This window comes from Crocodylus siamensis, chromosome 7 (assembly GCF_052110815.1).
Source record: "Crocodylus siamensis isolate JL-2025a chromosome 7, ASM5211081v1, whole genome shotgun sequence".
Classification (NCBI taxonomy): domain Eukaryota; kingdom Metazoa; phylum Chordata; order Crocodylia; family Crocodylidae; genus Crocodylus; species Crocodylus siamensis.
Genome location: NC_143401.1, coordinates 67,874,560 through 67,888,448, shown reverse-complemented (window position 1 = coordinate 67,888,448; position 13,889 = coordinate 67,874,560). Strand labels below are relative to the sequence as shown.

At 42.0% G+C, this 13,889-nt stretch overlaps 1 protein-coding gene across 9 annotated transcripts in view; it reads left to right on the top strand.

Annotated features, from left to right (window-relative positions):
- Positions 1-13,889, top strand: part of EXOC6 (exocyst complex component 6) — a 166,313-nt gene that overhangs the window by 94,361 nt on the left and 58,063 nt on the right. For 5 of the 9 annotated variants that reach the window (XM_090058751.1, XM_090058748.1, XM_090058745.1 and 2 more), the window contains 2 exons: positions 4,384-4,563; positions 9,250-9,279. In XM_090058751.1, coding sequence (XP_089914877.1) covers positions 4,384-4,563; positions 9,250-9,279 — 210 coding nt within the window. The remainder of the gene's footprint in view (positions 1-4,383; positions 4,564-9,249; positions 9,280-13,889) is intronic. The other 4 variants (XM_090058750.1, XM_090058749.1, XM_090058747.1 and 1 more) reach the window with 1 other exon arrangement.

The following is a 13,889-nucleotide window of genomic DNA, read 5'->3' as shown; positions in this document are numbered from 1 at the left end:
CCAACTCCTGAGATCAGCTTTCCAATTTCATGGTGTGATTTCTGTGAGACTACAATGTGATACTGAAATACTTCATGGTAGAGGACCAGCTCACAGTCCAAATGGCTCTCTAAACAGTAACATGCATCTTATACTGCAGCCCAGTCCGTGCATGCTGCTGTGGCAATTAGTAGAAGCAAGAATCCCAAAGGAGGGACAGGTTACAACTGAGGACCTCCTTCTTGAAGGCAACAAGTGCTTTAGTAGTGGTACAGATGAAGTACTCCATACTGTAAGAGATTCTAAAGCAACCCTGAGATAGTTGACTCTGTATATCCCAATCCAGTGAAGAAAACAGTGACATCTGTGGAGTCTGTAGTCTGTGCATTATCAACAACACTGGTCCTCAGGTTCCCCCTGGAAGAGGCAAAGATTTTACTGAGTGGCCCTTGGCTTCTTCCTCTGCTGACTTGTGGTTTAGACCACTGGAGAGGAATCAGTTTCAATGCAAGCATCATTTGTCTGTATGTACCACGTTTAAACCTAACCTCATCCAACCTTCCATTTAGCAACTGATTTTCCTATATCCAGAAGGCTGAACTAGAACAACCTTTATCAGATGACTACTTGAGATAACTGAGGGAAGAGTATTCCATCCAGAATCAAATTGTTCCAATATCCTTTCCTTTGCATCCAGTCCCTCTTCAGGTACTCTTCTCATGAAAGACTGTTAAAGCAAGAGGTAGACTTTCTTACTTAATTAGGAGTAGTAGAAAGAGTACCCCCAGAATTCAGGGACAAGGAGCTTTATTCCCATTATTTTTTAATCCCAAAGAAGAAGAAATCATGGTACCCATCCTTGCCTTTATCTCAACACCTTCCTCTTTTGCTTCAAAATCCTTATAGTAACCCTACCTTCTTTAATTTCTCTGGCTTGTTTGAACTTTTTTACATCTCTCAGCTCACAAGATATCTTTTCAACCACTTTATCCTCTCTGGGCTTGTAACAGGGCAGTCTTTCCCCAGAAGAGAAAAGTCAGCCCTGTTGAGAGAACCCAGCTGTGGGGCATTTGGATAAACAGGGATGCCCCACTAGGACAGAGTGAGCAGAATAGGGAAAGAAGTGAGCTGTGAGCGGAACAGCTTGCTATATAGAGTGGCCAAGCTTCTGTTCTAGGGCCAGAGTGAAAAGTCTCCCCTCCTAGTGCCCAGGATAGAGCAAAAGGGTTTGGTTTTGTTTGCTTATTTGTTTGCTGGCTTGTTGCATAAGAACTGTGTTTTATTTGGGAGGGCTGGCTGAGGAGCAAAACCTGTTTGCAGAAGCCAGCAGGCTAGGCAACCCTAGGGTGACCGTAAGGAAATCTGGGACACTGCCCCTCCCGTTAGCAGCACTGCCTCAGGTAGTGACAGAGGCCAGTGGGCACGGGCATAGGCACAGTTTGGCAGAGAGGTGGAGCTGCCTAGTGTACCACTCCACTCTGCCTCCCTGCTGGACTGCAGCTGGCACCCTATGCCCTGTGATTCTGGGACTCTTGTTTCAATTTTCACCAGCCAGCTGGGACTGGCTTTCAAAATCCAGAACTATCCCTGTCCCACCCTAGGCAACCACATCTCCATGGCTGTAGTGCTGGGATCCATCTTGCATGCTGGCCTTCCATTCCCATGACCCTTTCATTCCTTTCAACTCAGTGGACCAGCTTTGACAGATGTGGAGGACCTAGGAGCTAAATCTTCCACTTAGTTTCTGGGCATATGACATTAACCACCGAGCTGTTGAGCGTAAGGTGGGTGGGAAGCTTCACTTCTTTTGTACCATCCTCCTTCCAAAAGATGTACTGATCAGATAGGCATGCATCTCCTCTGTGTTGCGCCCAGAGTGACAGAAACATCTCATATCTCTGAACCAGACAGCTAAGCTCTGAGGATGAGCAGGAATAGGAGCATCCCTGTACCTACTATTTCCTATAGTGTGTCTACAGGCAGCTCTCTGCTAATATGCTATGATGGCTCATAAGGCTCCCCACTGAGAGAATAGGAGAGCTATCTATCTCCCCAGGGCAGAATAGGACTGCTGTCCTGAGACAAGATTTATATTTTGGTTGAGTGGCTGCGTCAGTTCACATGTCTAGTAGGTGGAACAGAAACAGGCTCAAGAGTTCAACTTGTGTGAGCCATCTCGTGAAGAAGGAAGAATATACACTTATCCTCCAGTGGTGCTTTTTTGAGATGTGTTGTCCACACAAATTCCAGAACTTGTCTTCTGTCCTTGCAAATCAGGGGTTCTCATACAATAATAATTTTTTCATAGATTGCATGCACAAGTACTGACTGAGAAATAATTGGCTAGGTTGTAATACTGAAAAAGGGCATGGGGTTACAGTAGTACATATGTTAAATATAAATAAGTGTTGCAAAAAAGGACAACAGCATACCAGATTGTATTAATATGAATGTCTCTTGCAAATCAAGGGAAGTGACTTGTCCACTGTGTTTGGCACTGCCACACCTTGAGTCCTTTGTCCAATTTTGAGTCCCACACTTTAAAGAAAGATGTGGATAGTTTGGAAAGAGTCCAAACAAAAATAATTAGAGGCCTTGGAAACATGACTTATGAAAAAGATGAAAGAACTAGGATTATTTAGTCTGGAGAAGAGAAGACATAGGGGTTATTTAATAACAGTCTTCAAATACCTTGAAAAGTGATTATAATGAAGATAACCTTTGCTTTGTGCTGGTAGAGCACAGGACTGGAGCAATGGCATCAAACTTCAGCAAGGGAAATTTAGGTTGGGGGTTAAAAAGAATGTTCTGACTGACGGTGGTCAGTCATTGCAACAGGCTACCTAGAGAACTTGTGCAATCTCCGTCCCTGGAAATTTTCAAAAGCAGATTAGATAGACACTTGGCTGGGATGATTTAGTCAGGAATGATTCTGCCTTGAGCAAAGGGCTAAGTTAATGACCTCACGAGGTCCCTTCCAGCCATACTTTCCTTTGCTATTCTTATTAGTGAAGAAACTAAATGACTGTTAAGGCAGGAGGTAAAAAAGCAGTCAGGACAGGTGTGGCCTCAGGGATGCTTGAGTTAAAAAGAAAAAATCTGCTTTTGAATGCATGGAATACATGAGACTAGAATCTGTGGCAGCTACATATGTTGAACAGTAAGAGTAACTCTAGGATAAGTGACTGCTCTCTTCCCTACATGTGCTAGATTAGGGTTTATTTATTCAAGTGTGTAAAATTTTTATCTGATTCTTATCTGAGAGATGTCCAGTTACAAAATGAACTAGAAGGTTTAGCTCTGCATCAGGATCTGGCTGACTGTATGGTTTTCAGGTTACTTCCATGAACATCTCTTCCTACAAAGTAAAATTAGAATATTTATGATTGATGTGGTGGGAAATGGATACTGCGTAGAACAGAGACATGGATAGTGGGTGATATGTTCTGAGCCCTAGAGTGTTGTAATTAGGACTGTCATTTATAAAAATGAGAACTATTTATACATCAAAAGTATAATTTAGGGCATTACTACATAAAATCCTATCATTGCTAGAATTTTGACCATGACAGGTATGATAATTCAGAATTAGTTTTTTCTTTATGGGTGGTCAAATAATTTTTCTGCCTGGTCATAATTTAGCAAGACACAAATTGAAGATTATCACTATGCAAAAGAGTAATCTGATAGATTTCCTCTCCCCTGGATGATTCAACAGAGAACCAATACACCTCTACAAGCATATTGAGCTATAAGCATTGGCGATGCTTAGCGGGTGCATGCGGATACATGTGCATGCCCCTGAGCGTGGTGGTGCACCCCCTGTGAAAAGGTACCGCTGACACTGCTGGTGGCACTTGTGGGCAGTCACTGTTTGCCACTCCCTCTCCCCCCAACTCCAGCGGCATCTGTGGGTGGTCTGTAGTTGCTGCTGGTTGCTGTTGACGCCCAGCAGCATTTACAGGTGGTCACCAGCTGCTGGTTGCCTCTCCCCCACCCCTGGCCAGCAACGCTGTGGCCACCTGCAGGAGTTCCCTGCTTGCCACTACCATGTTCCCACCACCAACAGCGCTGCCGCCACCTGCGAGAACTCGCCATGCCCCCCCAGCCTCAGGGGGCATGCGGTGTTCGTGGATATAAGTACTTTTATAGTATACCTCTTCATAGTATCTGAAAATACATATACACTTTGATGTGTTGATATTTTGATACTAGAAATTCAGTTAAATTGCTACAGGAAAATGAATACTTTCAAGCTGCAAGGTATAGTCTGGATATAAAAATTAGTTAATAGTTCTTGACTCACAAAAAGCCAAGTGCTGTTTTAAATGATATAGTCCTGAATGAGATTCTCTCTGTTTTTGGTAAAGTTTTAAAATACCAATAATTACATGTTTTTTTTAGGATGCAAGGCATGCTGCAGAAGGGGAGATATACACCAAACTTAACCAAAAAATCGATGAATTTATTCAGCTTGCTGATTATGACTGGACCATGTCTGAGCCAGATGGAAGAGCGAGTGGATACTTAATGGACCTGATTAATTTCTTAAGAAGCACATTTCAAGTTTTTACTCACTTGCCTGTAAGTACAAAATGGAGCTTGATTTTAGATTAACAGAATCCTGCAAATTTTAGCTCTTCTCTGATTTTGAATAAAATAGCTTTTAAGTTATTCTTGTAGTGTGGTAGGTAGGTTTTTAGACTTTCACATGCTAACAGATGCATTCTATCATTATTTATGCTATAGATGTAAAATTCTGTTTATGATTTTAGTTTCAAAGGAGAAAATGAAACAGCATTTCAAAACTTGTTTATTAACTAGATTACAAGTAGGAAACATTAATACTGTATTTTTTACAATGGGACCAGATTTTCAAATGGTCATTCTAAGTTAGTGTGGATGGACATATCCACTGATGCACAGAGAACGCTTATGCAGCTTACGTAACTTGTCATTCTGGAGGCTGTCTGAAAATTTAAATTCAAAGCTTTGTTTAAATTAAAAAATTAGGGGTTTTTTGCCATAAAAACACCAGTGAACTCTGATTGGCTGAACTCCCACTGAAGCTAATGCTCATTCAAGGGTGTTATACATTCCATGTTATTTTTCACTCCATATGTTTGATGTCCCAACTCCTGTATTCCTTTGTCTGACCAGCCATTTTTGAAGATGAATGCACACCTACTGGATTGGATTATGATTGTAGTTCATACAGTTTTAGATCAGGAGTAAGATCAGCCAAGTATTAATTATACCAGAGTATAAGGAGAACATTTACTCCAGTGTCTGACTTTCTTGGATTCATCTCACTGTGTTTTAGCTTGTCCCTGCTGCTGTTAGCTAATGCATGATTACTTTACTTAGGGATAATGCTTATGGGCAAAATATATTCTTATTAATAAATAGAATTGATTCATCATAGTCTTGAGTGTGTCAATGGGAAGTCAAGTAAAGAGAATTTCCCCGTATGGTGTATATAGTCACTCTAATTGTGTTAAGACAGTTTGAGATGTTATGTCTCTTTCTGTAGCCCAACTATTTGATTGTTTGCAAAGCAGATCAAAGAACAGCGATGATATACTGTTAGGTAGGTAAGGATATTTTAAATCTAATATTAAGTGGCTGGGTTTGTTTCTGTTGTCATTTTCTCCCCCCAAGCTCAAAGTATGGAAATTTCTTTAATGTACAGTGTCTATAGCTTTGTGAAAGGAGGCCTCTCCTTCCTTGCAGGTGCTTGTGGTGGCCAGCTTCAATCCAAGGTAGTTTAGCATGTAAAGTGGTGTGACAAATTGTAATGTGACACCACCCAAGTGGTGTAAGTGGCCATAAAGCACATATCTACATGGTTATTGAATACTGGGTGCATCTACATGAGAAGTTTACTGCTGTAGATTAATTAGCTCTGCAGTAGAAAACAAGCCCTCTCATCCAGTCCCAGACCAGGACTCTTCCTGGGCTTTTGTGAACGTCCCTTTCATTCAAAGTCCTGCCTGCTGGGTTACATCACTCCTCTCACTTCAGAGAGGGCTGCCTCCAAAGTAGCTTCACTCGCTCTCAGGGCAAACAGTGTCCCTACTGGGACAAACACTCCTTCTCTCTACACTCTGTCCCTCCTACAGGGCAGCCCTTCCTATCCCTTCAGGGGAGTATAATTTAAATGCTTCTACATCAGCTTCAAGTACTATCCTGCCACAGAGTTTTTTAATTCCTCAGCAGCAAACATGTAGGCACTGATGCAGCTAGCTGGGGCATGAGGGTGCTTCAACATGGGGGCTGCCTGCCAGCTAGCCCTTCACTGGAGCACCCTTGTGCCCTAGCCAGCCCCTCTTCAGCATACTGAGCTAGATCTGAGCAGCCCCAGGCTGGCAGGCTGATCCCCTGGACCCTCTGTCAGCCAGGGCTGCTCTGAGCCAGCTCAATGTGTTGCGCTCCTGGGTGCACCTGTAAGCATGGCACCCAGGAGCAATAAACTCCAGCACAATAAGTGACAGAGTTTGTTTCTTTGCATTAATATGCATGTGTAAAAGCGCCCACGGACTGTTAGCTCCCAAAAAGAGAATGTAGAAATGTCTTGATTATATACAGTATACCATTTCAATTGTATAATGTATTTTATTAAAACATAAAAACAGTGACTTCATGTCAACCTAAAAGTAAACTTTGTTCTCTTTGAGATGAAATGATGGAATAGGATGGAAGGAAGCTGTTATGTTAGTTAAAATGTTTGAAAACTATGGAGGAGATGAGAACTCGTGTTTTAGGGCCTAACATTATTCTGTAATTTCCTACTTGACTTTCTTGAATTTGGTATTGGCTGTGGTGCAGACAGGTTACCGAATTCTGTAAACTACAGTTTGATCTGGTATTACAATTCCTGTGAGATATGGTGGTGTCTTGTTTGTCTCGTCATGCATGTCCCTAATAGAATTTTGCCTAACTTGGCTGACCTTCCTGTAGACAAATCAACAAGATACAGAAGACACTTCTACGGCCATCTGTATTTATTTGCTTATGTGAGTTGTAGGAATGAAATTACATAAATTTTATTTTAATCTTTAGTTGATTTTATTATGGCTGCTTCCAGAACGTGATTTCTAAAATTAAGAAATGTATGTTCTAAAATTAATCTTTCTAATAAAGGCATTTTCAGTAGACATGGTTTCAGAACTCTCTAGTTTTCATAACTGAACCTATTAATAAAACTTTATCAAGGCTAGAAATATCATATATATCCAACTATGAAATACTGGGAGCTTAAAACGCCCTCTGTTTGTAGTTAGAAACGATAGTTTTCTATGGCTCAGTGAGAGAGAGTGTGTGTGTGGTGAGGGACAAAAGACATAGGGAACAATACAACTTCTCCCTCTATTCCTAACATAACCATACAGCAGCAGAATATCACTTCAGTGCTAGTTTGGGAGAGTGCTAGATAGTTGTTCACACTTCTACTCAGGGATGTTTTACCACCTGTTGGGAGTTGGCTTGGTCACTAGTATGCTGGCACGTATGCTTTGCTATGCAACATATTTTCAGCATCTGGCATCAAGGAATTGTTCTAGGTGCATGTGTAGGAGCCTTTAAATGTAGAAAGAGAGTGTGTCTGTGTATGTATATGTTTGCATGTGGGCTACATGCTTCTGTATCTATATGAGCATAATTTTTAAAAACCTGAATACATAATATTGAAACATCCTTTTTGCACAATTATATTTTATGCTTGAATAAAAAACAAGCAAACTCTAATCTAAGTTCATGGCATGTACTTATTTAAAGCTTCTCAGGCTTTACTTTCATAACTACCCGTGGCATCATTGAAAGACCTGAAGTCTCCAACTTAGTTTATTGCTATAGGGATTATATACTTCATGTGTAACTGTGATACTTTAGCATCAATAATGGTATAAAATGTTTAAAAAGGAAAGCAATCCCATTTCACATTTACATTACAACATCTAATTATTAGGGCTGTCAGGCACAGTTAACTTACGTGATTCATGCAAAAGAAAATTAACATGTTCATTTTAATTGCATTAATCATGCACTTCACTGACCAGTGGAGCAGACCAGCTCCGAACCAGCCAGAACCCATGCAAACAGCCCTAACCCTGGCCTGTCCTTCACCTGCTCCAGACTTACCTGCCCATGCTGACAGTGGCAGCAGCTACCAGGCAGAAGCTTCTACTCAGCACGGGGAAAAAGTGGCCCCTGCTCCTCACCACTACTGGGGCCTTCTTCCTGCAGCTACCCAGAGCATGCACCTGGGCTACCCTGTGGCTCCTCTCTGCTGCCATCACTGCTGCCTCTGGACCACCCAGTGGTGGCAGTGCAGAGGAGCCACAGGGCAGCCTGGGTGCAGAATCTGCATGGCTGCAGCAAGAAGGGCCCAGCAGCAGTGAAGGGGAGGGAGGATGCTTTTCCTCTGCACTGAGCAGCTGCTCAGTGTGGGCACGTGAGTCTGGAACAGGTGCATGGTGAGCCAGGGTTGGGTCTGTTCACATGGGCTCCGGCTGGTCCATTCCAGCTGGGGCAAGTCCAGAGCAGGCCAGGGGCAGGGCTGGAGCTGTGCATTGTTGGTGGTTGTGAGGAGGAGCTGCAGGGTGCACAGACTCCAGGCTGTTGGGTGTGGAGGCGCTGACTATAGTTTAACTGTGCAATTAAAATTGAGATTAATTGTGACTTTTTTTAATCTCATAATTAATTCAGATTAATTTTTTTAAATAGTTTGTCAGCGCTACTACTTATCATTGGTATTAGAATTCATATGCAAAAAGAAATTACTGATGGAAAAGATTTTATTTCAATTTGTATAGTCCTGAACCATTCCTAAATATTGTCTGAGTGAAGCATGTTGTTTGTAGTAGAGATGTTAAATATACATACTGAATGTCTTTAAAGGAGCATTTACTATTTAGCTTAAGTATTTTTTAATAGATGCACCATTTATATTTGCTGTAAGTACCACTCTTTAGAAGGTCAACTTAGAAAATGTTGGGCCCTGTTACTTTGGCATTATGGGATTTTTGACATATTGCTCATTTCCACAGAAAAACATAATTTTTATACTAATTGATTGCCATTATTTCAATATAATTTCTTTTTTGTATCTTGTCAAAATTATACCTTTTTGTTTATTTTTGAGGTATTTTGCAGACATATTGCTTGTTTTCTGTAAATTTTTCTTCCCTTTTATTGTTTCCAAAATTTCTTTTGATGATGACAATACATCTTAATTTTTTATTTTGATTCCCTTACTGGTTTTCTTCTCAGAATAGCAACAATGACCATGCAGCTATGTCGGTAAGTAGATGAAGAAAAAGCATGTAAACTGAAAAACTATGAACTGCCTGCAGGCTTATTGCTTCAGTCTTTAATCACTTAATAAAAAACCCTTCCATTTGTTTGATGACTCACTGGGTACCTTGTGTGGTTGCATGAGGAGTCAGGTTAATAACTAACCTTTCTTATACTGGGACAGCAGGAGCCCTAAAAGGCTTGTAGAAGCATGATAGGGTATGCATCACATCACAAATGTGATAATTCAGAAGAGAGTATAAGACCTCTTGAAAGTGAGGTTAGGTGTCAAAATACAGCTATGAGACTTGCATACAGAATAAAATTAAAGTGACAAAGAGAACCCCAGTGGCCCAGAATAAAGACTTGATGATCAAGTTTCATAGCTTCTTTGGTACTTGATGGCTGAGATTGAGGGAATGTCTGAACTCTCATGTATTTCTGTAAAAGATGATGAATTGCATTTTAGGATTCTTCCATGCTCTGTTTATTTTCAGGTCATCAATTTTATTTATAAGCAGTTTACTTTGCTTCACCACGAACATTGATATTCTCATGGTATTGAATAATGCAATGGGAGAAATTAGTATCAAGTATGTTAGCAATTGTTTCTGGACATTGAGTTGCCGAACTGTCTTTTTCTAATTTTCCATCAATTGTAAATGTAGAATTCTAGTTTATCAGATCTAATTTGAATTTTTTTGATTGCAGTAGTCTCATATTTTTAGAAGTGAAAGAATCTGAAAGGTATTTATTATATAGTTTTCTGGAGTAAACATAAATATGTTGTAGTTAGTAATACATATTTATGGATTTAATTTGTAGGAAAATATATTTGTAATTAGCTTGAGATATTGGTTGCTTAAGTTTCAGACTCCTAAGTGTGAGAGGTTTCTGGTCTTCAAAAAGTCCAGGTGCCATAGTATACATAAAAAAGAACTCCATTATGTATACTGTCAGTCTTGAATATTGATCAGCCAAACAACAGTATTATATCTTACTAACACACACTCTTACCACAATAGACAAAAGGGAGATGAGAATTTGTGATCTCCTAATTTGAAGTTAACCAAAAAAAGTTATTTGCGAAGCACACCTATAAATCTGAAGCATGTTCCTTAGATTGTTGCTTCTTTCTACAAATGCCAAAAAAATAGTTAATTGTACAAATATGATTTTCCTTGGCTCTTAATATTTTCAGATTAAAGCTATTTAGGATTATTTTCCTTTTTCAATTTTTACCATCCATCCAAAATTTTCTCTGCGTTTGTGATCTCTGGGGCTTTATGCGTAGTGCGGCCTGTTGGGTATGTAGCCCCTCCCCTCAACTCACCTGCCACAACTTTAATGTTAAGGTAGCAAGAGAGGGGGTTCAGTGGAGATCCTTTTAGAAGGGCTCCCCGACAATAGCGGTACTCATGGTCACTCGTTGCGATGTTCCATGGGGCTCCACCGCCCCTACACCCTGTCCACTCACGAAGCGGATTGGTGATGGTATGATGGTTGTTTCTACCCCACAGGGCTCGCTTGCTGCCTGCTTCAGGTGGAGCTCCTCATGTCTAAGTGGGGCTCAGTTTACTTGGGGACTTCCAACCTTGATGCCTCACTTTCTTTCTCTCTCTAGCTCTTTGATTTTTCTCCTTTTTTTTTTTTTTTTCCTCTTTCTTCCTATTTTTGTTTTAAGTTAGAGGAAATATTCTCCTGGGGAGAGGAGAGACATGGAGCCACCTCCTTTTCCCCAGCCTCCTTCAGGGGGCTCAAACGTTGCCCCTTCTCTGCCTCCTGGAGGGAGCTCAGACACTTCCCTTGGTCTGCCTGCCGCAGGGAGCCTCAGTGCTTCCCTTGCTCTGTCTCCTACAGGGGGACTAAGTGCTCCTCTTGGCCTCCTTCTGGCAGGGGGATCAAAGATTTCCCCTGCCCTGCTCGCCAGTGCTGCTCCGGCTGTGCCGCTTCTCCTTGCTCTGGGAGCCTCAGCACTTCTGGGGTGCTGCTTGCCTCCTCCCTCTTCCTCTGGCTCCCCCACACTGCAGGGACCGCTGGGGCTTTTAAACTTCTGCGCAGCAGCTGGTATGGCCGCCGCGATTGGTCCAGCTGTTCCTCACGCAGAGAACAACTGATTAAACAGCTGGCGTAACGCTGGCTTGCGTAGCTGCGGCCGCAGTCTGGGTTCCTGTGGTGCTGAACTGATGGGGTAGGTTTCCCCCACGGGGGGCCTGTTCCAGGGTTTTGGGACCCACGGAGCCCACCTCTGCCCCTCTAAACCCCTGTGGAGACGTGTTGCCACCACAGTGTTCTACTGTTAAAACTTAATGAGCTGCCAGTACTCAGCAGGCTCCTCTTAACTAACAGTAACTTACTGTATCTGATTAGCTATCCTTACAGGTGCTGAAGAAAAAGCTGGGCTGTGAAGAATACTCAGTAGGTAGCCTCTGGCAGTTAAGAAGAAAAAGGAGAATTTCCAGAGTGAAGTGCTCTCATGAAAAATGCTCTGTCAGTTGTCTTTTCTCTTCTGTATTGAAGGGGCTTCAGTTGAATACCTGTGCTCAAAGCTAGTCCCTGGAACTCCACTAAAAAGTTCACTTAAATGTTTATTGGCAGGTAGAGTAGATTGTGGAGCACCAACAATGATACATTTCTTTGTTGAGACACAGACAATCTGTATTCTGTATTGCCTTCCATTTTCAACTGGTTTCAGAATGTAGCCCAATTGGAGTCAATTGTAGATGTTTGCTGTGTAGGTGACAGAGACATGGACAACTGTAGTGAGGCCTGTTCCCAAAGGGCACTTCTTGCCAGTGACACTGGAAAAATCCATTTTGGGGCAAAACTGTCCTATGCTGGTATTTAGGATCAACCCAGCACTTAATAATATGATGTTCCAAAAAGCTTAAGTGCCTTTTCTTAAGTAGAAGTTCTTATATAGTTGGTACAGCTGCTTCCCCAGACCACTAACATTGCTGTTTTGTTCAAACCAAGCCTCGTCCACTCCAAATCTGCCACAGAGATTGGTTCATCATCCCAGCTAGATCAGATGGAGACAGAGTTGTAATCTTCCTTTTGAATGCACCTTTGGCCCCTCTCTTTACTTTACTACTTAACAATCTTCTATGCACACACAAGCCCAATCTAATTCCCTCCAGTCAGTAGATTCTTTCAGAATAGCTGACATGCTCCCTTCCACCACCAGGGAAGGTTTTACTGTGTAACAATAAAGATGTTCTGACTAAGGTTGTCAGTTAATCACAGTTAATTTATGTGATTATGCCATTAATCACAGTTAACTATGCAAAAACAAATTAACTTTAATTTTTTAAATTGCGTTAATCATGCCACATCATTTTGATCATCAGAGTGGACCAGCTCCAGACCAGCCGTGTGCACACAGCCTCAGCTCCATCTCGACCCATACCTGCTCCAGACACACCTGCCCATGCTGAGCAGTGGCAACAGCAGCCAGGTAGAAGCTGATACTCCGCATGGGGAAAAGCAGCCCCTCCCCTCACTGCTGCTTTGGCTGCAGCCACCCAGAGCCTGCACCTGGGCTACCCTGCAGCTCCTCTCTGCTGCCGTCACTGCTGCCTTTGGGCTGCCCAGTGGGGCAGTGGTGGCTGCAGCAAGAAGAGCCTGGCAGTGGTGAGGGGGAGGGGCTACCTTTCCTCTGCACTGAGCTGCAGCTTCTGCTGGATGCTACTGCTGGTCAATTTGGGCAGGTGAGTCTGGAGCAGGTGCAGGGTGGGCTGGGGCTGTTCACATGGGTTCTGGCTAGTCCACTCCGGCCAGGGCGAGTCCACAGTGGATGTGGGATGGGACGGACTGGGGCTGTATGGTGGTGGTGGAAAGGGGCTTCAGGATGCACAGGCTCCAGGCTGTTGGGTGGGGGGCGACTGACTATTGCTTAACTGTGCGATTAAAATTGCGATTAATTGCAACCTATTTTTTTAATATCACAGTTAATTCTGATTAATTTTTAATAGCTTGTCAGCCCTAGTTCTGACACGTGAGTTTCACAAATGAGAAAGAAAATGGATCCAATTCAGTGAATGCTGGCTAACACAGGAAAGATTGTCTGTTTGTCCCCTTGAGGTACATTTTGGTTCTAGAATGATCAAAAGCTCAGGTCTGCATCTAAGCAGTTCATTTGCTTGAAGGTTACGTGAAAATCCTTCACAGCAAGAAAGGTTTTACGTTTTTAGAGCAGAGATAATTCAGATTAACCAACTGACTAGAAAGTTTCTCTACATATTTTTATATGCTCTTTTTGGAGTAAGGAACACTTACTTCACAGCCATTATTTTTATTATTTCTGCACTGTAACACCCACAAAGCCTAGTCATGAATGAGGAACCCACTGTGTAAGGTGCTATTCAAGAATGGAACAGAGACCACCCTTAATCCTAAAGAGATTTCACTGAAAAATCTTTCTGGCAATTGGTCACTCAACAAGGAATTTTTCATTGATGCTCTGTTTCTGTCCCGTGTCATTTCAGCTGTTATAGATTGCTTCATGACTTTGTTTTTGAAAGCAATTAGAGTTTTATATTTTGAGTTTATTTCTATCTTCAAGTTCTTCTGACATAAAGTACAACATAAGTTTCACTTTTGTTGTTTATAATGGT